At 52.0% G+C, this 26257-nt stretch overlaps 1 protein-coding gene across 1 annotated transcript in view; it reads right to left on the bottom strand.

Moving 5' to 3' along the window:
- Window positions 1-26257, bottom strand: part of LOC111146550 (trafficking protein particle complex 9) — a 636638-nt gene that overhangs the window by 607223 nt on the left and 3158 nt on the right. The window contains exons 2-5 of the mRNA XM_022502135.1: window positions 21574-22167; window positions 13725-13870; window positions 10243-10371; window positions 3002-3028 (exon numbers count right to left, since the gene is read on the bottom strand). Coding sequence (XP_022357843.1) covers window positions 3002-3028; window positions 10243-10371; window positions 13725-13870; window positions 21574-22157 — 886 coding nt within the window. The 5' untranslated portion in view covers window positions 22158-22167. The remainder of the gene's footprint in view (window positions 1-3001; window positions 3029-10242; window positions 10372-13724; window positions 13871-21573; window positions 22168-26257) is intronic.

Below are 26257 nucleotides of genomic sequence, written 5' to 3'. Positions count from 1 at the left end.
AAAGTGGTCTACTCTATGGAACAATATTACCAGCAGTAAAAAGAAAGGAAGTATGGATTCGTGCTACAACACGGACAAACCTTGAAGACATTATGTTAAGTGAGAACAGTCACAAAAGACCACACTGTTGTATGACTCCATTTCCAAGAAAAGTCTAGAACAGGCAAACCCACAGAGACAAATGAGTGACTGCCTGGGACTGAGTGGGGGAGTGACCCCTAAGGGGCATGGGACTTCCTGCTGGGGTAATAAATGCCCTAAGACTGACTGTGGTCATGTATGTACAACTCTGGGAATGTAGCAAAAAGCATACAATTGTGTACTTTAAAGGTGTAGACTGTATTAAAGCTGTTTAAGAAAAAAAAGCACTTAGAACAGTGCCTTCGCACAGTAAGCACAAATTGTTTATTTTTATTACAGGCAGAAGAAAATCCCCTCAATGTGAAAATGGGAAAGCAGATTTGAATTAACTGAAATTGGCCAAAAAAATCATTTCCCTTAAAACAGTTGCTGAATGGACAGGGCATATTCAGAAGTGACAAGAAATAATCTGACACCATGAAGCATTCTGTTTCAAATGCAGATCAAGTCTCGGAAGCCTAGCTGCCAGAAATGACGAGCGGAGAAGATCGGTTCTTAAAACAAACTTTGGAGCAAGCACCCAAAGACTGTCAAACTCTTTCCCTTCTGGTCTTTGAAAAAGTTGTAGGAAAAGCAGGCAGGGAAAAAAAAATTCTAAACAGGTCGTTTTGAATAGTATATCCATTTAAGTTTCTAAAAACAAAATGGAATGATGCAATTCTGTCAAAACTTCATATGGATGGGTTTTCTAAGGGACGGAACAATTTTATAACCCTGAAGAGAACGTTCAGTGTTCAGATTTAGAGACTAAGGAGAATCGTACCACACTGCTCCTAGCAGTTATGAAGTGATTCCCTACCAACCCATTTGCCAGGGTTTGAACAGCAGAAAATAAACTGTTGCAGAGGAAAACTTTCCCTCTACCCTTCAAAGGTTCTTCTGATTGGTCTAAGAATTAAACTGACATGAGACAAATTAACAGAAAATCAAATTTAATTTATTTGGGAACCTCACATACATGAGGGCACAAAAACAGGTAAAATGAGGGCATCTATGCCATCCTGAGCTAAGGAATGGAATAAGCTTGGGGTTTTGAAAGGGAGGAGCACAATTCACAGAACAATAAGAGGGAAAGTACAATTTGGTAAGTAGAGATACACCCTGCCAGACAGATGGGTCATTCAAATAAAATTTATCTCCAGTAATAACTCTTATTCTGGGAAAGACACCAAATTGAGATTCTTCTGGGTAGTTAAGGGAGGGACAAATGTTTCTCTTGATCCCATGGAGTTTCAATTACCTTCAGCTCAAAAGATTCCACATGCCAAAGCGGCACAGTTTGGGGAGACCTGCTCTGAACTCCCTCAAGTCTGATGCCTGAAAGATCAGACCTTAGTAAGTGAGGAAGAGACTGTGGCCAGCGCTGGCACAAAAGCCCCCATGAGCAGAGGCCAGAAGGCATAAGTGTCGTGAACTGGAAGGTAGGGGGAGAGAAGAACTTCAATATTGCACTTGCTCTCCTTGGGAACAAAGATCAAGTCCATGTTTCTCTAATTTGGGAAGGCTGCAGGAGAGGCCCTCAGACACCCAATGCTGGTTTCCCAGTTCCTTCCTGCCAGCTCCAACCTCTACAGCAGGATCCCCACACATTCCCATATAACAAAGCCTGCAGATGCCTCCCCCTTCTGCCCCCAATACTCTAAAATCAGTTTCATCTCCATTCAACCTTATTTTGAAAAGTTTCAGATATAAAAAAGATGTATTTTTTTTTTAATCTCAATACATGACTGGTTTTCTGATAGCTAAAAGCCACTTTTACTTGGTGTAAACATCTAATTCTCCGGCAAGTAGTGGTCAACACAGTAAAATTCAGTACTTTCCATCAGGCATAACTGGCCAGATTGGACTCAGCAACCTCTATTGGCCAAATACCAATGCAGCCAACATTGATCTAACTGTTCATCTCTTTCAGCTGGCAGGGAGGGGGTGTCATTCAATTCTTCAGCCCAACCCCAAATTATTTTCTCATCACCAACTAGGTCTCCTGAAAACAAAACAAAGCCATCTGTTTTCCTTTCTCTATACCTTCCATAAACCCTAATAGGAAACTAGTACCACTGTATGTCAATTTTATCCCAATAAACTAAGGAGGGGGAAATTTTTAAAATTAAAAAAGAGAGAAAGAAAACATCAGTCTAGAGGGAGGATTCAACACAGATGTTAAAACAAGAATCTGCAAACCTGAAGCTATTTCATTTCAGAATGGAGATACACAATGAGATGAACATAAACGCACTGGTCACAAAACATTTATTAACATGACTATCTGATTTCTGTTCTTCAAAAGAAAGAAGTTTTTCATTTCTTTTTATTTACCTTTGTCATTGATTCTAATTAACCCAGAAAATAATAGAGCTCATTATGAAATAATTAGGCACTGCAGTAAAAGAAATTTTGCTATATTAATTACAGAATTAAGAAAAAAAAACCCACCTCCGTAAAAAACACAAAATTTCTTTCTCTGTTAAGAATACATATACAAAGAAGCAATCGGGAATTGAAATTCACATTGAAAGGGCACAAACCACAAAATCAGAGCAGAGTCATTACTATGAATAAATTCGAAATTAACTGGACAAGCATGCTCAATGCATTCAAAGAATTTTAAATCATTGCAAATCATTCACTTACCCATGCCGGAGGAAGAATTCCCCTGTTCAACAGACAGCATAAATCAACCGGGTGGCCCATCAGACAAGGACCAAACAATAATCAGGTTTTTGACAGTTCTGATTTAAAGTTACTTAAATCAGAACGTTCCAAAGATCACAATCCAGAAATTTTAACCATCCATTCACACCACCATGAAACAAGCACTTAAAAAAAGAACCAAAAGAAACTAAGCACATAGATCATGTACCTGGGTCAATGAGAACTTCCTGTGCCCCTGGAAGAAAGAACAGATTACGGTCTTTTATTTGGAAAACAAAACTACTTTCAAAGACAACTACTAATCACATTTCATGATTCACATCGCCTTGTAAAATCTGAGGCACTTCTATCCGATCAGGAGAGCAATTCTGAGGACGAGCGTACCACCGGTTAGTGCCGTTTTACTTTGGAGGAAAGAAGAAACAGGGGCCATTCCTCCCACGCTGCGCTGTGGAGGGCCTCTTGCCTCCCGCCCTCCCAACCCCCAACGCGCACTCCCCCAACCTCCTTAATCAAGTAGGAGAATTTCTCATTCCCACAGATAAGCCAAATGACAAAGCGTGGAATGGAGGGCAAAGTTATCGCAAGGAACTTGGCGCCATCCCCCTGAAATCTCACACTCACACTCGCTCACACACACACTCACTGAATTCCTGGATGCTTCACAGGCTGAGGATTCCCAGCTCTGAGAAGGTACAACACAAAAGAGTTCCCTCCGTTATTATCAAGAAGCTCGATCGTCTGCCCGACCACCCAAGTGTCCACGCGATCTAATTAGCCTTCTCTGCAGAATGCAATTTCCCATGATGGCAAAACATACCCTGAGAAGTACTGGTTCCAAGAGTTGTATTTATCATTACCTACGATCATTTTTAAACATGTTAGCAAGATTCAAGAAGGTATGTCCCAGCGATACAAATTCTTACTGCACTAGCGCAGTTACTCAATCCCTTACATCGAGAATGGGTCCCACAGTCCTATCTAAGAGCTACTTTGCGTACTGCGATGTCTAAATTTCAATGCAGATAAGAACTCACTGTAATCTAGAAGGCACGATTATAATAAACAAACAGGTGCTTCCTGCTGAACACCAACCACACGCCAAGCAGCATGCTTGACAGCCAGCGCGTGTGACTCTCCGAGCAGCCCTGCAAGGGAGACAGTGATGACTAAGGCCACAGGGCTGCGGAGGGGAGAGCGGTCAGAGGAGCCAGCCCCACATCACTCTGCCCCCACCTCCACGCCGCGGGGACACTCAGCTGCGTGGACCGTTGGGGCATGCGTGGTTTCCAGATAACGCTAGAAACTCTTTGTTCGGTGTCAAACCGGTCAGATACCTTACACGGCCCCATACCCGTGAAGTAGGGGGCGTGGCTGGGACTCCTCCCTGCTCTGCTCATTCTCCCCATCATGGATTATTCGACCTCTCAGCTCATCCAGTGATGAACTCGGCCCCATACTAAGGGCACCCCGAAGGCAGAGCTTTCAAAGTTCTCTTGTTCAACATGTAAAAATCTTCGTCTCGTGGCTCACACAGGCGGCCGACTCTCGCTTCTCACTGGTGTGGACGGGCCGCCTGAAACCGCCCTCTCCTGCCTTTTGAGTCCCCGTCGTGGAGTCTAACAGCGGTCGGTAAGCCACATGGCGCAGACCGTTTTCTCAAACAGCAGAGGAAAAGCTCAGCTGCGAACAAAAATGGACAGCATTTCCCAAATGGACTTTAACCTCTAAGTGGACTTCCTGGAAGCCTTTCATTAGCTCCCTTTTAGGCACTGAGAGTTTTCTGATTGGGAGGGGAAGCCTGTGGACTTCGCTATTATCTGGCCTAGTCAGAAGGGCCCTTGTCTTATGTGGGTGGGGGCGGGGGAACAGTGCTGTCTGAAGAAATCACGCGGTGAGAGACAGGGTGACTTCCAGCCAGGTCTGCATGGGCAGAAGTACCTCGAGGTGCTCAGGGATGGGATTATCAGCATCATCAGGCTCCAACAGACTGATTCCACATTAACCAAACTCCTAAAAGACTCACATACGAAAAGTGGAGGCTGGACTTACTAATGCAATAGAAGACATAATCATCAATCAGACCAAAATATCACAGTTCAACAATCAGCACTTTTCTCCTCAACGGCCCAATCACAGGCAGGAGGTGATGTGGTGAGCATGGACAGAAGCCGAATAGGAAGGGGTTTTCCTAGATTAACTGGGACTCCCTTTCTGTTACAGGGATAGACCTGCGGCCTAGATGAGTGATCAAGGCTGATCACGGTGACAGTCACAGTCTCTCACGGTCAACACTCATGGAACTCTCCCTCTGCCACTCTTTCTAGACTGGCCGAGCCCTGACTCACGGATAGCTGCCCCTGCTGATCTACAGACAGGCTGACGCCCTGAAGCCAGCCTCTGGGAGCCAAGACCCCTGCACTGACACTCGCTAGCTCTGTAAGCCTGGTCAGGTTACTTACCCTGTCTGTACCTTGATTTCCACATCTGTAAGATGGGCACAACTGTGAGGGTGGAAGGATTACATTGGTACACCTGCCCATTCTCCTGCATCCCTAAAGCTCGTGGAGAATGGGGCTTTACCAGTATTAAAGGTGCCCATTGTCTCCACTTGCCTCCTCTTCCATCTTGTCTCCCAGCTGGCTGGTGGGGAAAACAGGAGTGCAATGACTGGGCCCCCTGAAGCCCCAAGAAACACTAATTAACACAAAGTTCTGTGATTTCTGGGTTCAGAGTGACCACATACTGGGCCCATCTCCGGTGCTGTTGCACAAGTCTGAGCACAGGAACTGCTGACTCTCCTCAAACCGTTCCCTCATTCTTAATTGCATCTTGCTTCCAAAAACCATCATTTTCATATTTCAAACCCTTAGCCATCCCCCGAAGACTATAAAATGATGGCTTCGTGCAGAAAAACAGCCCAAGTTCACGAGCTCTTTTATGAGATAACGACTGGGCTAAACACTTCACATATTTCTCTCTGATCCTCCCAATTCTGCAAAGCAGACATTAGCGTCCTTGTGTCTCGGAGGAGGAGACTCGGAAAGCATGGACTCAGGCTCCCACCGGCAAGCAGCGGCGTGCGCACTCCCACCCGATCAAAACACGAGGCTTGGTCCCTGCAACCAAATCACCCCCCACTGGTGAACACCCGGGGACTCCGCGTTCTCCGCGTCCAGGCACGCCCGGGAGTGTTTCTACCTCGTTTACGAGAGCCTGGCTGACGGGTCTCTACCACCGGAGGAAAAGCCGCTCTCCCCATCGTTCACGCAGTTGAAACGTTCACACCGAGATGACGGAATAAAAATAAGGAATAACTGGAACACCCAGACATAATGGACTCTGGACTACTCCGAAGCATTAAACAAAAAACCCAGTTAGAGGACCGTCGGTCAAGGCTCTCGCAAACGGGAAACTGAAGACTCTTCAAAGGTGCAACAGCGCCACCTATGGCCACAGAGCAGCGCTCCGAGTTGCTGGGAAAGGGGCCGCCAAACTCGCCCGCGTCTAAGAAAAGGTCGGTGAGGTTGCTAAAAACGGGCTGGCTGCTCAGGGACCTCACCAACAGCCGCGCTAGCACCCACAAAACTGCGCTGTAGGAAGGGGCGCTGCGTTCAGCACTTAATCTGGAGCCTTAAACAAGACACAGGCTCATGGAAACCAACCTTAGCGGGAAGGGGTCCTGGGCATCCAGTCCTGCCCCCGCATTCTCAGGGGCCTGAGGCCCAGAGAGTCTGTCCTCCCAGCACTCAGCAGCAAAGCGAACTCCTAGTCCTCGCGTCTCGCACCCTACCAGCGCCCACCAGAGCCACGCCAACCCGGACGCACAGAATCACAGCTGTTTTCCCCACAGCAGGTGGTCTAAGTGTCTCGTGCTTCCAGAAGAGCCGGTGACTAGAAATCATACAACTGTGTTAACATACAAAAATGTTTATTTTCACAGTAAAACAGCATGAGATGCCCCCCTTTTATTCCTTCTATTTAAAATAAAAGGACAGTGTCAAATCAACGTCTTGATTTTTTTTAACCTATTAAGAGTACAGAAAAAAATCAAAATTTTCTTCACTCACAAAAGAGAGAAGCTTATTCCCTGAAAACAGCTCAATATCCATTTTTCTAAACGTACTGGCTATGGTCAACATCCTAGCAATTTAAAGGTTTTAGTGAATGAGTACAAGGCAATATGACTTCTGAGTTGTAAAAGCATACATTCTATACAAAAAACCATCAAGTCCCCAGCTTAAGGCAATTCCGCTGTTCTCCCGTCTTACTAGAATGACGCCGATTTCATCAAAGCTTCCTGCTTCACTAAGAACTGTCACCGTATCCGCATCACGTTAAGTCATACTCGGACTGTCACACACAGACACTACTGAGCAAATCAGAATCAGATCGGAAACAGACCGTCCTCTTCAGTCTTCCAAGCTGATACTTCTAGATACTCAGCAAAAGTTTACTGAGCACCTCCTAGGTGCTTTGTACACAAGGTAGCCAACTCTCACGATCACACAAATCAAGTAACACTCACATTCCACAAGTGAGGAAATAGACTTGGGCCATAAAAAGGAAGGCTGACAAGCCCCAAGTCCCATAAAACCTACATATTCATCATCAGAAAAAAAAAGAATCTAGATTGTTGCCTTCTCTCAACATTCACTAACTTAATCTTTCCTTCCGTACTCTTGACTACATAAAACCAAGTCTAACTTTTTCTCCCAATAAGCATCACCAGAGAAAAACAAGTACTAAGTCATTAGCAACGTCTGGAATGTCAAAGCCCACTTCTCTTCTGCACCGTCATCATTTTTAAAATGTCTTATTTTTAGTGCGTATGGAGCTAAAATATTAACTTTTTACTGTGTTGGCAGAGACTAAATCAACTGCAGAAGTGTCCAAGTTCAGTCTATACCCTTCTGTCTCACAGTCCCCCCGACATCTCTCCTTTCAAGCCACATCAGGCTGAGACCACGGAAGTCTGGCACCGATGAACTCCCCGATGTTCGGGAAACCAGTCAGTGAGACTGGTTAGCGGAGCAACAGAGCAAGGGCCTGCAGTCAGACCAGCCTGCCCACCCCAGGCAGGCCTCAGCCCCTCACGGCATGGGGCCGGGGACGCATCTCTTTCAATGTCTTTCAGCCTTGATCAACAAAGCAGACACGGGTATGTGTCCTTGCACACCGGCCGGGAGGCAGGACGTAAGGGCAGCACTGAGTACAGCTCCTGGCCGGGCAGGCAGGTCGGGAATAATCCGTAGCTATTTTGTTGATAATGATGATGGTGATGATTAACAAACTAAGACAGGCCAAAGAGAAGAAGTAACCCCAGAGAAGAAACATCTACAAGTCAATGAGCATTTCTTTTCAGGTTGATTGCAGAACATACTGGTGATTTTTTTTAATAAACCAGGTTTTGTTCATTTATTACATAGACTTACAGGTTCACAGGCAAGTCTCCAAGAAAAAAAAAAGAACCTGTGGCCTCTAACTTTTGGATACAAAGAAAGTTTAAAAAAGAAATTTCAGACAAAAGGAGAACTAAAGTAAAGAGGGTGTGGGGACTACAGAAGTCTTTCGCGACCAGAGTAACTCGACAGGAGGACATGCGCTGGAAATCCAAACGCGTGAATTCATACCATCCACACTAATGCTCTGGCTGCCGTGGGCACTAACAGTTTTCCAGGGCCACGGAGGGTGGGTCTGGGTCCTCCATGTGTGCGTCTCACACACCTTCATGGAAACCCTTCAAGGGAAGTGCTGTCACTATCTTCCCCATCTCAGAGACAGAAAAACTGAGGCACCAGGAGACGGAACAGTCCAGGTGACGAGGACAGTAAGTGACATCCGCATTTCTGCTGCTAAGAAAGGAACTCAAGGAGAATGTCAGGTAATCAGGCTGCCTGCTCCTCACCCAGACAGCAGATGCCATACACCCCTGCCGTAAGATGAGGGGCCACAGACAGACAAGCCTGAAGTCACCGTCCAAGATAAACCAACATGTGAGACGGAGCGCAGTGACGGACGTGGACCCCTCTCTGCATGAAGGGAAGTGAAGTGGGACCGGTGTGCTCTGTCTGCCCTGGCCTGGGCTTTACCGCACCGCGTTGCCATCGGCTGTCACCAAAAGTTGGAAAGCCTGAGCCCTTTACACTCTGCGGAGCTAAGGAGAGACACTTCTCTACTGCAGACAAAGCAGCGTTTGAAACAAAGTCTAAACCTTTTCTTTGCCTACATGCAGCAAAGGGGGAAAATGAAATCTTTCTCTAAAAAGTGTCTACAGAGTCTCACTAATCATATCTGTAGAACAGTCTCAACACATTAGAACTCTTCAGATCACAGGGGGAAATCACCACCTCCAACAAAAGGCTCCCAGAGAGAGCACGAGCCAGTCTTCTCAGGAGGAAGCAAAGCCAGTGGGGGGGGGAGATGTGGGGACCCACAGCAGGGCGGGCAAGACTGCAACCAGGAGGAGGCCCGGCACCCCCACAGCCAACCCCAGTCAGCGTCCAAGCACAGGAGAGGGAGGCACGCCTGGCCTCAGACTCCGCATCCCTCTCACCCCTTCTCAGCCTGCTTCCCCTTCCCCACACACAACTGGGGGATGACGGAAATCGTGAGGCACACCGTGCTGAAGAAGGATGAAATAAATTTTCCAGAATCATTACAGACCCACCTGTAGCAGTCCTACAAAAGATGCACCGGTTCCAGCTGTGCCGCCACGGGAAACCAGCTCCTAAAAGCCTTCTACACTCTCTGTTGGCCACGGGAGAAGGTGTAACTCAGGAGACCACACACTCAGGCCACTTCCCCAGCCAACACACATGAGCCACCCGGGGCTTTCTCTCTGGGGGGAAAGGTGTCCAAACATCCCATCGATCAAAACACGCCTAGCAACTGTGTTAAAGCCTTGACCCCTGGGATCTGTGCTCTTATCTTCATGACCGAGGCTACAGGTCATTCATTAAGGGTCAGAAGGGTCAAGTTCATGGGACAAGCACTTGTGACTCTGCTCCTCCAAAGACTTTTTTACTCCTCACGGGTGCTGACAAACGTAAGGAACTCGAGCGTGTTAAGAGAACCTCGTCAAACCAGAAAATGAGGAACAGCCCAGGCCCTGAACTCGCTGTTGAAGTCAACATCTGGGACCAGCTTCCCTAAATACACAAAAATTAAGAAAAAGACCCAGGCACAGAACTTTGAGGTCAGGCTACCAAGAAACTCATTCAAGTGTTCCAGAAATCAACCAATCATTGCAATCCATGAAGAGTAAGATTCCATGAGCTCAATGTGCAATGAAAGTGGAAGAGAAGTCTCATGCAAGATTCGTGACTCAACCGTCATGTTTCATCTGAACATTTCTCAGGTGTAACCCAGAGGGCAACTAATGCTCGAGCCCCGCCCCCTGCTTCTGACCCTGAGTGAGGCTGGGAGGGAGGGCCGTGCAGCGCTTACCTGGCCGGTGTCTGTTGGCTGCTTCCGCAGGAAGTGAGCTGCCCTGGAACCTCCGTGCTCCCGTCCTGCCCCCAGTCCCGCCAGGATAGTGGTAGATGACAGAAGCGGAACACAGCCCTTCAAGGGCAGCTGGGTGTGGGAAGAAAAGCACGGTCAGCCAAGTGAGCGGCCCATCCCAAGCTCCAACTGCAGTGGCTAAGAATGATCCGAACAAATCAGTTATGCAGAAATGTCCATTTTTCCCCCAAAACAAAGATCGAAGCTACAGATCACTGGTTTGGTTACAGAGGAACGTGCTACCAACACCCTTCCCCAGGGCCGGCCCACGCGGGCAACACCAAACCCTCCGGGGAGACGCCAGGCCTCACTGGGAGGCTGGCACACACGTGCCTCAGGCCAGCCAGCTCGTCCCTCTGACCGGCAGCTGAGCGCCCACCAGGAGGCAGGCTGTGTGCCCGGTTCCGGCGCTACGGAGCTGGGTGGCAGAAAATGCCCCCGTTGACAATAAGCCAAAACAAGACCAGCAAAGCAGGACCGCAACGCCCCGTCCCGTCGCACACCCAAATGCACCTGGCACCCTCGGGGCCAACACCCGCAAGCCTGTCTCCTCCTCAGAGGCAACGCGCTTTGCTCTTCTGCGTGGACAGTTACAGCCACACGCCTGCCTCGTCCTGCCTCAGCGCCCGCCCCATTCCTGCAGCGGTCCTCAAGCGTCGTGGTCTTAGCACCCTTCGACACCGTGGAAAATCACCGAAAGACCTTCCCCTGTGCCAAGCACACCTACAGATGCTCACCCCATCTCAAAATAAAACTAAGAAAACATTTAAATACGTGTTCATTCCGTATAAAACCACAGTAAGCCCACTCCGTGTTCCATGCTTATGAACACTAATTTCCAAAACAAAAGCACGCGGGCAGAGCCGCTCTGTTTTACACTTTTACAAATGTCTTTAACGTCTGGCTGGATGCGAGGGAGCTAGGCTCTCCTGTCTGCGTCTGCCTGGGACCCCCTCCGAAGCCATGGGTCGTGGAGCCTGTGGGAGAGCGCTACAGGCCTAGGACAGGCTGCGGGAGAACCCCAGGGGCATCCGGCCCCAGGAACCCCACGGATGCGGCTTATCACTCTGTGGCCCCCCACGTGACCGGGGGCCATTCTTCCTGGGTAAGTGTCTGCTGCCAGGGCCTTGACATTCTGGCTTGCTGGGGTACGGATACAGTCTGCCACCCAATCTCTAGCCTCTTTGAGAAACCACATTCTGAAGTGGAAAAGCCCATTTTAAGGGGCACCTGGGGGCTCCGTCGTCGAGTGTCTGCTTCGGCTCAGGTCATGATCCCAGGACCCTGATCCATCCTGGCATCGGGCTCCCTGCGCAGAGGGGAGCCTGCTTCTCCCTCTCCCACTCCCCCTGCTTGTGTTCCCCTTCTCACTGTGTCTCTCTCTGCAAATAAATCTCTAGGAAAAAAAAAACACACAGAAGTCCATTTTAAGAATGTCTTCCATTGGGGCGCCTGGGTGGCTCAGTGGTTAAGGCCTCTGCCTTCAGCTCAGGTCACGGTCCCGGGGTCCTGGGATCGAGCCTCACGTCAGGCTCTCTGCTCAGCAGGGAGCCTGCCTCCTCCTCTCTCTCTCTCTGCCTGCCTCTCTGCCTGCTTGTGATCTGTCAAATAAATAAAAAAATTAAAAAAAAAAAAAGAAAGAATGTCTTCCATTTAAAGTGCCCCACAGTACACTGCTAAACATTTACCGAAGAACTGACTTCATTTCTTCATTCGGACTCGTCGTCCAGCTGCCCGGCCGCCTGACTCACCCTCCGCACTCACACGTTTCTCCAACAGCACGACGGGACACGCACGGTCAGCTGAGGATGGACACGCAGAGACCGTGCCTCCCACGCCACCCCCAGGAGGTGGGCCCCGAAGGGAAAACACATGTAAACACACAATTCCAGCGCAGAGGGCAAGCTCCGTCACAGGCAGGCCTCGCAAGACACCGCAGGCCCCTGCCTGGAGGGCTGGGAGAAGGCGCTGCTTTGAAGTAGGTTTCTAACGTGCTGGTGAGGGTTTTACATTGAAAGGTAACTCACAGGGCATGACCACGGGGCAGGGGGAACGCTGTCCAATTCACAGGTGTGGGGCCTTCACACCATCTAATTCCAGGACCTCAGGAGGGGTTTTCATCACCCCTTCCCTGTGGGAAGCCCCGCAGCCACCAGCACGCACACGCCCCTCTGCCCAGCCCCTGGAAGCCAGTCATTGGTCCCCTGACTTTTCGGGACATTCCAGATAAGAGTTGGCCCTGTGTGTCCGGCTCCCTGCTCTTAACGTGGTGCTGTCAGGGCTCGCCCAGGCTGGAGGGCACCGGGACCTCGTGCAGCTCTGCGTCTTTCGTTTACTGAGCTGCAGCACACAGACGACGGGACACTCATGTCAGGCGTACAACGCACGGATTCAGGTGTTCCATACAATTACCCAGGCTCACCCAGACAGGCGGAGTCACCATCCGTCACCACACCTTGGTACTACCCTGTTCCTGACACATTCCCCATGCTGTCACCTTCCACACCTGCATGTCTTTTTTTCCTTTTTTTTTAATTGCCCAACATATTCTTTTTTTTTTTTTAAGATTTATTAATTTGACAGAGACACAGCGAGTGAGGGAACACACACAGGGGGAGTGGGTGAGGGAGAAGCAGGCTTCCTGCTGAGCAGGGAGCCCAGTGCGGGGCTAGATCCCAGGACCCTGGGATCATGACCCCAGCTGAAGGCAGACACTTAACAGCTGAGCCCCCAGGCGCCCCTAACTGTCCAACATTTTCATGTCTTATTAACATTCCACTGAATGGGCGTACCATAGGCAGTTGATTCAGCCACCAGCTAACGTACAGACAAGGTTCTAAAGAATGAGGGAGAGAGATGACCAAGGGGGAGAGCGGCATTCTAAGCAGAGGGCAAGATGTGCTTAAAAACAAGCCCAAGAGTGGGGCGCCTGGGTGGCTCAGTGGGTTAAAGCCTCTGCCTTCGGCTCAGGTCATGATCTCAGGGTCCTGGGATCGAGCCCCGCATCCGGCTCTCTGCTCAGCGGGGACCCTGCTTCCCTCTCTCTCTCTCTCTCTCTCTGCCTACTTGTGATCTCTATCAAGTAAATAAATAAAATCTTTAAAAAAAAAAAAAAAAAAACAAGCCCAAGAGAGCCCAGAGGATCAAGGAAAGGCAGCACACTGTCCGGGAAAGTGCATGCAGGTGCACAGGACCGCAGTGTGGGGCTGGGGGCGGGGGAGGTGCAGCGAGGCGGGGGTGGTGCGGAAAGCAGACCGGGCCGCAGACGAGGCGGCAGCACCCCAGACCATCCCCCGCAGCAACCAGACAGCCGACTGCTTTCCTCCCGCACCCTTCATTTTTAGAACCACTTTTCTCTGTGTTCTCTTATTTCAAGTAACAGTCGCTCTAATGGCATACGTGCTGTCCGCGCGAGAGGATCTTACCTCCAAGCCACAGGAAGTCATTCACGGAGCGGAGGAGCTCCACGGACATGTGGTAGTGCACCAAGGAGTCCTGCAGCATCCCAGCCTGGAGGCACAAATCCCCCACGTGCTTGCGCATGCGCCCTTGGCACCGCTTCTTGTAGTGTCTACGAAACACAACGCACAGACGCGCGTCACCGCTGGTTCACCACTTCTGCCCCCAAAGCACACCAGCAGAGCACTATTCAACTCTCCCGCGACCCAAAAAGGCTAAGAAGGCAACCTGAGGCTCCATGATTGAAAGGCAGCGGCCGTCACGGCCAGTGTGGGAGCTGGAAGGGTCCTGACCTCACAAACACCTGCCCAGTTATTTTCTAGAGGGGACAGGAACGTGGGACTTCCGCTGCGCATTTCACTTAGCAACACTAGACGTAGGATTTTCCTCCGCAAATTTTCCATGACATCAGCACAAGAAAGTTGATGTTTCAGCTCTTTAAAAAAAAAATCAATTATCTTCCACTTTCTTAACTTCAAACCCATTATTATTTTATGAAGAGAGCTATGGGGCATATCAAAGGCCAGCCACTTGGTGTGGGCAGACAAGACCTCTACCTCCACTCCATCAGAGCAGGCCCCAGGAATGCCTTGAGCGGGTGGGACCTGGCATCACCAACAGCTCCTTGAATACGGGCAAGGAAACGGCCTTAGATAATGCAAAGGCTTCTATCTACTCAGAAACCAAAGAAACCATACCAAACTTTCCTTTACCATTTTGAAATATTCCTATTCTTTTAAACACTAAATTTCTTAAAAGATAAGCCTTTTTTCAAGAAAAATAGCAGCTGTATTAAATTATCACTCTGAGGAAGCAATCACATCAAGAATAAAACCCCCGTGGAAATCCACGACACGCAAAGTTTCCAGCTAAGTGAACGTTACTGACAGCCCTCGACACGAAGTTAAGTCTCCAGACCTAAGCGACGAGCTCTCCCCATGCTCTGGCTCTGGGACTCAGCACCCCATTCCCAGTACTGGCTGAACTAAGACTGTCCGGTAGGGCAGGGGAGAGACAGAAAAGGAAAGGCCAGTCTCCTGCCCTGCCCTGCGGCACTGTGAGGATGGCCCCCCACCAGCAAGCCCTCCCTGCCCTGTAAGAAACACCACCCCTGTACTGCCCTGCCTTCCCCCACTGGATACCTCCACTCTGTAGGGTCCCTCTGCCATGTCCCTGCTATATACATGTGTGCGCGCACACACACACAAGGGCGGGGGGGCTGTTCCCAGGCAGTAAATCTGATTAGGTCACTCCCCAGCCTCAAACACCCAGCACAGTTCTAGCTCTCCTCCCGCTGCCCCTGCCTCCCCTCCTCCCACTGCCCTGCACTCTACAGCTTCACCTTCCTGCTTACCAGGGTCCCCAGTGACCTCCTGCCTAATCCTTCACACTCTCCTTAGGGCTCATTTCCACCATCAGTTTCTCAAGAAAGCCCTCCCTGGGGCACCTGGGTGGCTCAGTGGGTTAAGCCTCTGCCTTCGGCTCAGGTCATGATCTCAGGGTCCTGGGATCGAGCCCCGCATCGAGGCTCAGCAGGGGGCCTGCCCCCCCCACCTGCCTCTCTGCCTGCTTGTGATTTCTCTGTCAAATAAATAAACAAAATCTTAAAAAAAGAAAGAAAGAAAGAAAGAAAGAAAGCCCTCCCTGCCTCCTGTCTCTGCACTCTGGGTTAGATGCTCCAGCTGCATTCCTAGAACACTCCGTGCTGAATCAACCTCTGACGTTTGTAAGCTCCAAAAAGGCAAGGACTTTTTGCTTACTACTGTGCCTCCATCCTTCTCCCCTGGACACTCAAAAATTTGTTATGAATAAACACATGAATGGACGGTCTCAATGGGACTGAACCGCTCCAACCATCCCAACCCCCTCTTTGTGCAGAACAAAACCACTAACCCCTCTCTGAAAGGCCCCTCCCCACTGACACCCTTCACTGCCTCCCTCTGTTGTCAGTTTTAATAAAAACCAAGTTCCTCTAAAGCCCTGCAGGACAGGTCCTCTCCAGGGTCCTCCGAGCCAGTGGGAACAGCCTCCCCACTGAAGCCTGGGGCATGGACCGTGCCACACCGGGCACTGACCTCAGCCCCCACCACACAAGCTTCCTGCCCCTGCCCGGGCTGCTCCTGCCACCTGAGCCACCTCCCTGGCCCCTTTACCTGGTGACTGTCAGTCTGTCAGTCTGTCTTCAGAACACAATGCAGAGCCCTCTGTCTCCTGGATATCCCCCTCACAGTGTCCCTTAGCTCCCGGAGGGGCTGCCCCCCCAAACACGACACCATTGTTACTGAATTTTTGTCCATCCCCTCCATTAAGACGATGGCCTCGGGGCGCCTGGGGGGCTCAGCCGTTAAGCGTCTGCCTTCGGCTCAGGTCAGGCATGATCCCAGGGCCCTGGGATTGAGCCCCGCATCGGGTTCCCCACTCAGCGGGAAGCCTGCTGTTCCCTCTTCCACTCCCCCTGCTCATGCTCCCTCTCTCGCTGTTTGCTGTGTCTCTCTGTCAAAGAAATAAATAAAATCTTAAAAAAAAAAAAAAAAAAAAAAAAGACCATGGCCTCTCTGAGAGCATTTGGGAAGAGGAGAAAGAGAGGAGAAGAGGGAAGGAGGAACAAAAAGCAAAACGCAGCCCGAATCCGAGGATCCTCATGGGCCTGTCACAGGCTCCACTTCATCACCATGACCACATCTAACTCTGGCGGCCACACAAGGTACCGAGCAGGGGCTCTGTCTTGCCCTGACTGTAGAGTCACAGGAGAGAACCACGTCAACTGAACATAAGCTCGGGGAACATGCGCCTGTGTACCCGGGAGACGGGAGCCCAAAACCAGCTCCACCAGCTGCACTTCCGGGCCTCCCCCAAAGCTGATGGTGCCTGGCTCCCTCCCCCGGGTGCTCTCCATTCCAACGGGCGAGGACCCCAGCATCCACACGCACACTTCCCTCCTCCGGTAACAACTGCCGACCTCCAGCTCCTGGCCAGGGCCAGGTGGACGAACACTGCCCCTGTGTCACTGCCGGGTGATGGATGCAGGCAGGGAGGCTGGTTGGGACCTTACCCCTCCCCCGCCCCTTCCGCCCTTAACCTGGTGTTAATCCCCCTAATGGTGGAGGCCATGGGACACACAGGTAGTGCCTCACACGTGGGAGAATCTGAAAAGAACTGCTTCCTCCCAAGTCCTGCAACCCACCAGTCCCAGCCCCTGCCCTTACCCTCCTCCTGCTCCAGTCTACACCGGGCTAGAGGAGCTGGCCCACACTCCAGTCTACACCAGGCTAGGGGAACTGGCCCACACTCCAGTCTACACCCGACTAGAGGAGCTGGCCCATGGTCCAGTCTACACCGGGTTGGGGGCACTGGCCCACACTCCAGTCTACACCGGGCTAGGGGAACTGGCCCACACTCCAGTCTACACCCGACTAGAGGAGCTGGCCCATGGTCCAGTCTACACCGGGTTGGGGGCACTGGCCCACACTCCAGTCTACACCGGGCTGGGGGAGCTCGCCCACGCTCCAGTCTACACCGGGCTAGGGGAGCTCGCCCACACTTGGTTCTAACTACAAGCCACATAGTGACGACTCCAGCGCGTCTCCCCAGTCCACTCCCTCCCTGCGCTCCAGACTCACAAATCCGTTCGCCTCTTGGAAACCGTTGCCTGAACGTCAAATAGGCGTGTACAACACACGTCCAATATTTCCCTCTCGAATCCGACTCCTAGCAGGGGCCTCCCCGTCTTCCCCCACAGACAGCCCCACCACATCCCAGGCTCTTCAAGTCAAAACCCTGAGTTTCTTACTTGATTTCCTTTCCCCCTCACCGCTGCCCCCACACCAGTCAGGGACAAGCCTCGTCTCCGCTTTGTCCCCCCGCTTTGTCACCCAGGACTCGCGCAGGGTGCTGTCAGGGCCCACCAAAGAGCGGGACGTCTCCCCTGGCACCAGACCCCAGGGAAGGCATGTGAGTCTCACGGGAGAGGCTAAGAGGACGGCCCAGGAAAAGGGGCTCACAGTTCTCCTGTCGTTCGAACTTGGAAGGGTCTAAGGTCTAGAGGAGCTCCTGGTTAAGACACATGCTGCCCAAGGCCAGCGGGTGAGAAGGGAGCAGCCCCGGCAAAGCTACTGTCACAGGCCGAGGGGTCTTGGGAGCAACAGGCCAGCCCCACGGCGACCCCAGCCTGCATTTCCGCAGGCGGGAAGTTTCAGCGTCTTCCGCTCCCTGAACTTGCTTTGGCTTCGTCCTCCCCACCCTAGCCCGTGAGGGACTTTCTCAGAAGGTCCAGACCATCTCCCTTGAGACAAAGTAAGTAAAGGAAGTGTTCGCAGGCGGACCGCAGCAGAAAAGAAGAAACAAGGCCTCCAGGCCCGCATGGGGGTGGGGCCAGACCTCTCCCCATGGGTGAGCTGGGCCGGGGGAAAGGATAAGGAGCTAGGGCAGTCGACCTTGGTTAAATGTTGGCGTTTCACGGCTGCAAACTGGTGATGTGCCTGTCGGTGACGGACGTGAGCCCAACAAAGAGAGAAACAGCGCTCTCACCCACACGGGGTCGAAAGGAAAGGCTGGGTCAGGTACAGGCCATAGGACTGCAAAGCCAAGCCATGTACACGGCTCTGCGCGCTTCCTGGCTAGAGCAGAAAGAAGGCCACGGCCAACCACAGAGGTCCCCATGTCCACAAGCTCCAGAGGAACTAGCTCTTTAGAAGGCCACATTTTCCTAATACCTAGAAAAGTTGTCCTCATTAAGGGGGCAAAGACAGATGGTGGAAGAGCCTCTGCCGTTTTACGGAGGATTTTACGGAGGACGGGCGCTCGGGTGAGGTCAAGAAACAGCATGCTCCAGGTGAAAGCGAAAGCCTCCGGGCACCGCATCCTCCGACGGCGCCCGTCTGCGGCCAGCGCGCTCCCGAGCCAGGTACCCCGCGCCGGCGGCCGCTGGCCTACAAGCTCTGTCATGCACGTCACGCAGCCACAGCCAAAACACGCGTCCCTGCTACGCTCATTCCCAAGCCAGGGTCAAGCGAGGCGCTGCAGTCTCGGACTTTCCAGGTTAAAAGCCCCGTGAAAAGTCCCTGTGCAGCCACCGAAATCAACAAGCATCCCACGTCCTCCAAACGGAAAAGATTAATAAGGGCTCGTTTGCCACCAAATACTAAGTCAGACCCAACAAGTTCCCCAAAGCAAATCTCTGGACAGGTATCAAACATCAGTGGGTCACGAGCTTTAAAAAGCAAAATAGTTTTTAAATCAGAAAACGGAAAGACAGCCGGGGAGACACAGGATGCAGGCGGCAGTCAGTCGCTTTTCAAGCGGTGAAGGCAGCGAGAAGGCAGCACACGGGGAGATCTAGCTACTTCCGATGCAGCGAGTTCACAGCCTACCTTTTCAGACCCAACAACATACTCACAGGGCGGTACGGTAGAAAAAAAAAGGAAAAGGAAAGAAAAGAGGAACAAGCAAAAATTAGAAACACACAAGAACAAAAATAACTTTGACAGCTACAACACTGCACGTCCAAGAATCTCCCGTGGGCTCTCGAGGCCTGGGGCACCGGAGAACGTCCCGTGAAATACGTCCGCACCTCGTGCTATGGGGGGCTGCGGGGCCCAGAGTGGCCACAACTGCCACAGGCCTGCGGACGTGATCAGTGCGCCACCCAAACCTCGGCCTTCACCTAGGCGTTTCCTGTGAGCTACGAACTTCGGTCTCGTTTTAAGCTGGACGCTCCTACCAAGAGCGGCAGGACAGAGCTGGGCTCTGTCTCCACACCAAGTCAGTGTTTTAAAAAGGAGAGCACACAGACGAGTGAAAGCAACAACGGACCGGCAGGGATGACGGGACAGCGCATTTGATCTTAGGTCACCGGCGTCACTATGTCACACAAGTTCCAAAGCTGGCTGAGTGTCTACGCTCACCGAGAACAGATCGGTCCCCCCGGGAGGGCCATCCCATCTACTGCTGGACTTCCCGTGCCTACAGCCATGCCAGGCACACAGTCCCCGGGCTTGTTACTCCCGCCAAGTCGTGAGCATCGATTTCAAATGGCAAAAACAGGCCAGCATTCTCTGGTGGGTCTGCAACCTCAAAGCCAAGAAGTCGTGACCAAAGAATGTCCCCAGTTCCTCATGTAGCAGAGGGTCAGAGCGGGATCCCTGGCCACCTCCGAGGCTTCAGCGGCTGGTCTATACGGCGGGGACCAGCCAGTCCCAGCCCACGCCACAGGCTGCGGGGGCGCGGGAGTGCAGGGGCTAAGTGCGGGTTGGCCCCGTGTGGTGAGGGGAGGTCACCAGGTGGCTTTGGAGAAGGCCTGGCTGCCCCTCGTGACTACCCCTCACGGCTGCCCGGGCTCCCCCGCCTCACCACCCCAGCTCCAAGGTGGGAAAGGGGACCACTGGTGTCCTGACTTCAGGGCCACTGCGAGGACTGAGTACAGATCGTGGGTGCAATGGGCCCTTCCCTTAGCCACACACACGCACGTCTGGTGAGGAAAGAAAACCAGCACAGACCCTGCAAAGCACCCTGGGGGAGGGAATCTTAGGCCACTCTGTGCTTGCCCCTCGCAGGGCTGGCCCGGGCCTGTTTTTCTCAGTTCTGTGACATTTTCTCCTCCAACTTACCAACAGATGGCAAATCAGTGTTTGATCTCAGGTAAACTCCAGAAACATGCTAAGCACCTACTCTGCAGGGCCACTGTGCCCACAGGACACAAGGTCACTCAGTACTCGCCCGCAAGACCCACATCCACATTCTACAGGAGGGGAAGGAGAGACTTGGTGCCCACAGTCATGAAGCCCCACACTCTCCCAGCTGAGGGGGACCTCCTCCAGGGAAGCATGGAACCTACGCGTCATCCTCCTCTGTGCACGGACACCACAGTGGCCACGGCACAGGGAGGCAGCGCCGGGGACAGACAGGGGAAGCAAAGGGCACAGGAGGGTACGCTGCAGTTTCAGTGCAAAGCTCAGCCGCTGACTTCATCTCAGGAGAAATGTGAGGCCTGGCCTTTCCCTGCTCTGTTTGATGCCCCTGTGACACAGAGAAGAGAGACACACGGCCGTGGGCAGGAGGAGCTCTTTGGGGAGTCCCTGGCAGCGTGCCCGACACTGTGGTGCTCGCCTTGGCTGGCTGTCAGTGAGGACTGGGACCCTGGAGCTATCAGCTGGGAAGAAGGGCCTGACCCGTGCCCAGTTCCCAGCCCCGGAGGCAGGAGCTCCACTAGCTCAGCTGGGCCAGCTCCTAGTTCGGCCGCCTCTCCAGGCCCAGCATCTCACTATGAATCAAAGGGATGAGATGGAAGAGAAGTTTCCAGCTGCGCACAAGGGCAGCGCGGTCCAACCAGAATAACATGGGAGCCACGTACATAAAGCTTCTGGCTGCCACAGTGTACAAAGGAACAACTGGAACCAATTTTAAAATTTTCTTTAACCTAATGTATGTAAAATATGATCACTTTGATATGTAAAAAGATTAACAAAATATTTTCTTTTCTCCATACTAAGTCTCAATACCTGATGTGCACTTTACTTACAGCACATCTCAGCTCAGACTAGCCAACCCTCTGGTCCACAAGAGCCACAGGTGGCCACCGTCGTGGACAGCAGCTCTGAGGGTCCCACGGGGAGGGCCGGCTGAAACAGGGGAGTAAGGACACACACTAACCCTAAAAGGATTCCCCTTAACCAAAGGCTGTCCCATTTCTAGAAGTCTGAAAACCATGGCCCATGCCTGCCTACCCCTTGAGACATCAAATACTACCCCTTGCTTCTCCCTTCGTGACGTCAGGAACCAAGCCAAGCACGAGGCCTCTGGGCCTCCAGGTGAACTTACCTACTGTCTGTGTCCAGTCCTACGAAGTCCTTCTTCTCAAACGGGACACAGAGAAGGGGGATCTTATCCCCGGACTTGTCGGTGGCCCTGTCCAGACGCTTGGACTCGAGCACAATGAAGAGGGATTCAATGAAGTCCTCGATCCTCTTCTCCACCGTCTGGCAGTCCTCGTAGTTGGGGTAGAAGGTCACGTCGGTGCGCGGCTGCTCGGCAATCTCTCCCCGCAGCCCAAAGACGAAGAGCCGGGAGTCGTAGAGCGTGGAGCCATAGATCTCCTTCTGCACGTGGAACTTCTCGAAAGTCTGCGGCCAGTCCTTGGCAGAGAAGCAGTCCGTGATGGTGATGAGGCCCACGACCTTGCGGTGGGTCTGGAAGTCACCCCACTCGTTGTTCTCGGGCGGGTAGTGGTGCCTGTAGCGGATACAGAGCACCCGCTGGGAGTCCCGCACGCTGACCTGGCTCACGGAGGAGATCCTCTTGTAGATCTTGAAGAAGTTCTCTTCGGAGACGATGCCCACAGGCTGCACCACCACGAGGAGAGTCTGGTGGTCCTCGGCGCACTGCATGTAGTCAGGGACACTCATCCTGAAGACTCTGCCAGAGAGAATGAGGGCACTTAGGGGCGCGCGGCTGTGAAGGCTGCTGGCCCACCCTGGGATGTGGTGGTTCTCGCGTGAACCACCTGCGAGGTGGGGGGGAGGGCGGGAGGCGCGGAGCCGTGGGCTGCCCTCTGTCCCTGGGGCTCTGCATCTGGCTACCACAGCTCTTCCCCAAACACCACAGCGCCTGGACGAGGCCTTGAGCTCCTGCGGCATAGGGGTGGCCTCTTCTTCTATCTCCAACACCCAGCCGGATGCCGACAGAGAGTCAGGGCCCGAAAGCGCTCCCTGAACGAAGGCACCACTGCCTCATCCCCTCAACAGGATAGAAAGCAAAGAACCACAGTGGGATCAGGAGATCTGGATTTGACCTTCAGTCTACCTGGGATGGAAATGGCTTATATGCACGTTATCTCATCTACACCGTTCTGTGACACCGCCTCCGCTCTACTGATGAGGAACCTGGGGAGGAGAGAGGCTTATCACAGGTCAAGACCAGAGAGGCCGGGTCAGAGGAAGTTCGTCCTCTGACCAGTGTCTTCTGCACCCCCCCGAAAAGAACCAAACCCACGTGGGGGCTCCCCAGAGAGGCACAGCAGCCCCTGGGAAACCTCCCAAACCCCCAGGAGTTGGCGCTGAAGGCGGAGATTTAAGGTTCTGTGTTTCTCAAAAGAAGGCACAGCAAAGAAGCAACTGCAAAACACATATCCGGTCCAGGCCTTCGCTGCAGAGACGGAGAGGGGGCCCCAGTGCGGCTGAGGGAAGGCGGCCCAGCCAAGGACCGGCTCGCGGCAGCACCAGCAAGCCCAGGTCCCTGCTGATGGATGAAGCCTCCACGGGGTGCAGGAGAACAAGTGCAGGAAGAAAAGACAGAGGACAGGTGGACCGCCCCCCCCCCCCCCCCAGAGGGGGGAGGGGGGGCCCCCCCCCCCCCCCCGAGACAGAGGACAGGCGGACCGGCCCTCCCTCCACATACCATGCGATGAAGCTTCATCAAGTCATTCAGTTTGTCGGATCAAACCCGCTGATCTGGGCCACCAAAATGATGGTGGGCTCTATCCAGGTGCCACGGGTTACTGAAGTTGGGAATTTCGAGTCATAATGGAAATTCCCACCTGTGCTATGACTTTCCCAGTTCCAGCATGTGCTCAGCGGGCACTCTGGGCCAGGCGGGACAGGAGCCACGAGCGCTGCCACACACACCTTTGTTTACACGTGCTCGCATCACACCGAGGCCCCCCGAAGGACAGCCATCTCCAGATAAGACCGAATTAATGACATTTAAAGGAGCCGAGCAGCACACGTTATTAGGGAAAAGGAGGCTGTTCTCTCCTTAGCAACAGGTGGCAGAGAACTGAGTGCAGCCACCGCGTCCCTTGAGCTGCTTCTCTCTCTGACTGTCATTATGCGTGACCGTGAGTCACATAGAGTCACCGAGGTTTTCCCTTCTGTGAAAGGCTCTGGTTGAAATGAACAAGGTTGAAGTCTCGGCATCTACGCCCCCAGCATGGAGCGAGGACTTCCCACGTCCCAGGCTCTGTACAGACGAAGAGACAGCGTTCCAGGTACACTCATGAGGAGAAAGGGGAGACAGATATCAATTCTCCCCAGCTGGATATACAGACTCAATGCTATTCTGGTTAGACCTCCCACCTGGTTTTTGGTGGAGTATAACAAATGAGTTTATGGTCCAGAATCGCCAAGAAACTTTGGAGGACCCACCAAGGGGGAGAGCATTTATACCCCCACCTGCCCCCCACCTCCCCGCCAGAGCAAGATCAGATACACCTGTGGCTACTGACAGGATACAGGGTTTCTTTGGGAGGCAATGAAATGTTCCAGAACTGGTGATGGCTGCACAGCTCTGTGAATCCACCAAAAACTACTACACTGTAGATTTAAATGGGTCAACTGTGTGATAGATGAATAATATTTCAGTACCTTTTTGTGGGGAAAAAAGACCAAATAAAAAGCTGCAGTCAGCGCAGGGCTGGCCCAGGGATAAAAAGAAAACCGGAATGTAATCCCACCCAGAACCAGACCCACGCCGGAATGTAATCCCACCCAGAACCAGACCCACGCATCCACGGCAACTTGACATAACAGCAGTGCCGCTGTAGGGCGGAAGCAAAGCACAGACTCTCCGGTATGTGACATGAGACAATGGGCCATCCCCGTGTAAGCAGAAGACACATCGGAGACGCCCAGTCAGGATACAGGCAAGACGCTCAAAGAGGATCTTTGAAGACAAACCCCAAAGGGCAAGGACAGGGACGGAAGGGTGCCCCACCCCAACGGCAACCAGGAAAAAGCTAATTAAAGCCATAGTGACAGGCCATTTCACACCCAAAATAAATTGACAAAATAAAAATTGTATTGTGGTAAAATATACAGGAGATCTACCATTTTTAGGGGCACGGCTCTAGGGCATTAAGGACACTCCCACCGCTGGGCAAGCATCTCCAGAAGTTCCCCACCGCCCCCACCCGGTCCTCTGTACTTGGTAAATTCCCCACGCCCACTCTCCCCGGCCCTCAGCAGCCACCATTCTGACTTTCTGTCTCCACAAACTGAACCGCTCCACGTCCCTCATGTAAGTGGCATCACACGTTCTGTGTCCTTGCGAGACGAGCTTATTTCTCTACGCAGGAGGTCTTCAAGGTTCATCTGTGTTGGGGGAGGAAATCAGCATTTCCTCCTCCTTCAATGCTTACAGCCCACTGTATACATATACTGTTCACCCATTCATTCATCACAGCTCACTGGGGTTGATCCTAGCTTTGGGCCACTGTGAACGATGCTACTACACAGACAAAACATTTTAAGTATGAGAACCACCAAGTGTTTACGAAGATACAGATCAAAGTAACTGTCCTATAGGACAGCGGGCATACAGACTGGTATGTCCTGCACCCAGGAATTTCCCTCCCAGAGCAACTCTGGCATATGGATGGCAGGAGCATAAACAAAGGATCCTAGAAGCCAGAACTAGAGGGGCGCCTGGGTGGCTCAGTCGTTAAGCCTCTGCCTTTGGCTCAGGTCGTGATCTCAGGGTCCTGGAATCCAGCCCCGCATCGGGCTCTCTGCTTGGCAGGGAGCCTGCTTCCTCCCTCTCTGCCTGCCTCTCTGCCTCCTTGTGATCTCTGTCTGTCAAATAAATAAATTTAAAAATCTTTAAAAAAAGCGGAGGGGGCGCGCCTTGGTGGCTCAGTGGGTTAAGCCTCTGCCTTTGGCTCAGGTCGTGATCTCAGGGTCCTGGAATCCAGCCCCGCATCGGGCTCTCTGCTCAGCAGGGAGCCTGCTTCCCCCTCTCCCTCTCTGCCTACTTGTGATCTCTCTCTCTCTCTGTCCAATAAATAAATAAAATCTTAAAAAAAAAAAAAAGAAAGAAAGAAAAGAAGCCAGAACTAGAAACGACACAAATGTCCACTGTCAGGACAGCAGACAAATGAACTGTGGTCTTCTCACACAATGGAGTACTACAGAACCCTGAACTTGAGTGGCCCAGAGTGACCTGCAGGAACACAGCGGAATCTTAACAGTGCGAAGAGCAAATAAAGGAGGTCATGGGTCAGTACAAGCAGCAGAATCTGCTTACATCAAGCTCAAAAACAGGAAACACTACACAATTATTGTTTAGGGATATTTACACACAAAGTAAAGCTATAAAGAAAAATAAATTTGGGGACTGGTTATTTGGGGTGCAGAGAGGAGTGCAGGTCGGGACAGAGAGAGGCGTCGTAAGTTAAGTCAGATGGAGACACTTGTTCTGCCATTCTTTAAACTATCCATAAACAGCACAGGCAGCTTGGTTAGAGTCTGTATTTCAAAATTTTTCAAGAGTTAGGGGCGTCTGGGTGGCTCTGTCAGCTGGGCGTGTGCCTTCGGCTCGGGTCCTGATCTCAGGGTCCTGGGATCGAGCCCTGAGTCGGGCTCCCTGCTTAGTGGGGAGCCCGCTCCTCCCTCTCCCTCTGTATGCTCTCGCTCTCTCAAATAAATAAATAAAATCTTTTAAAAAATGTTTTTCAAGGGGCACCTGGGTGGCTCAGTTGGGTTAAAGCCTCTGCCTTCAACTCAGGTCATGA

Source organism: Enhydra lutris, unplaced genomic scaffold (genome assembly GCF_002288905.1).
Source record: "Enhydra lutris kenyoni isolate GAN:26980312 unplaced genomic scaffold, ASM228890v2 scaffoldscaffold14, whole genome shotgun sequence".
In the NCBI taxonomy this organism is placed as follows: Eukaryota; Metazoa; Chordata; class Mammalia; order Carnivora; family Mustelidae; genus Enhydra; species Enhydra lutris.
Note: the sequence above shows the minus strand (reverse complement) of the source record. Positions and strands in the feature narration are given on the sequence as shown.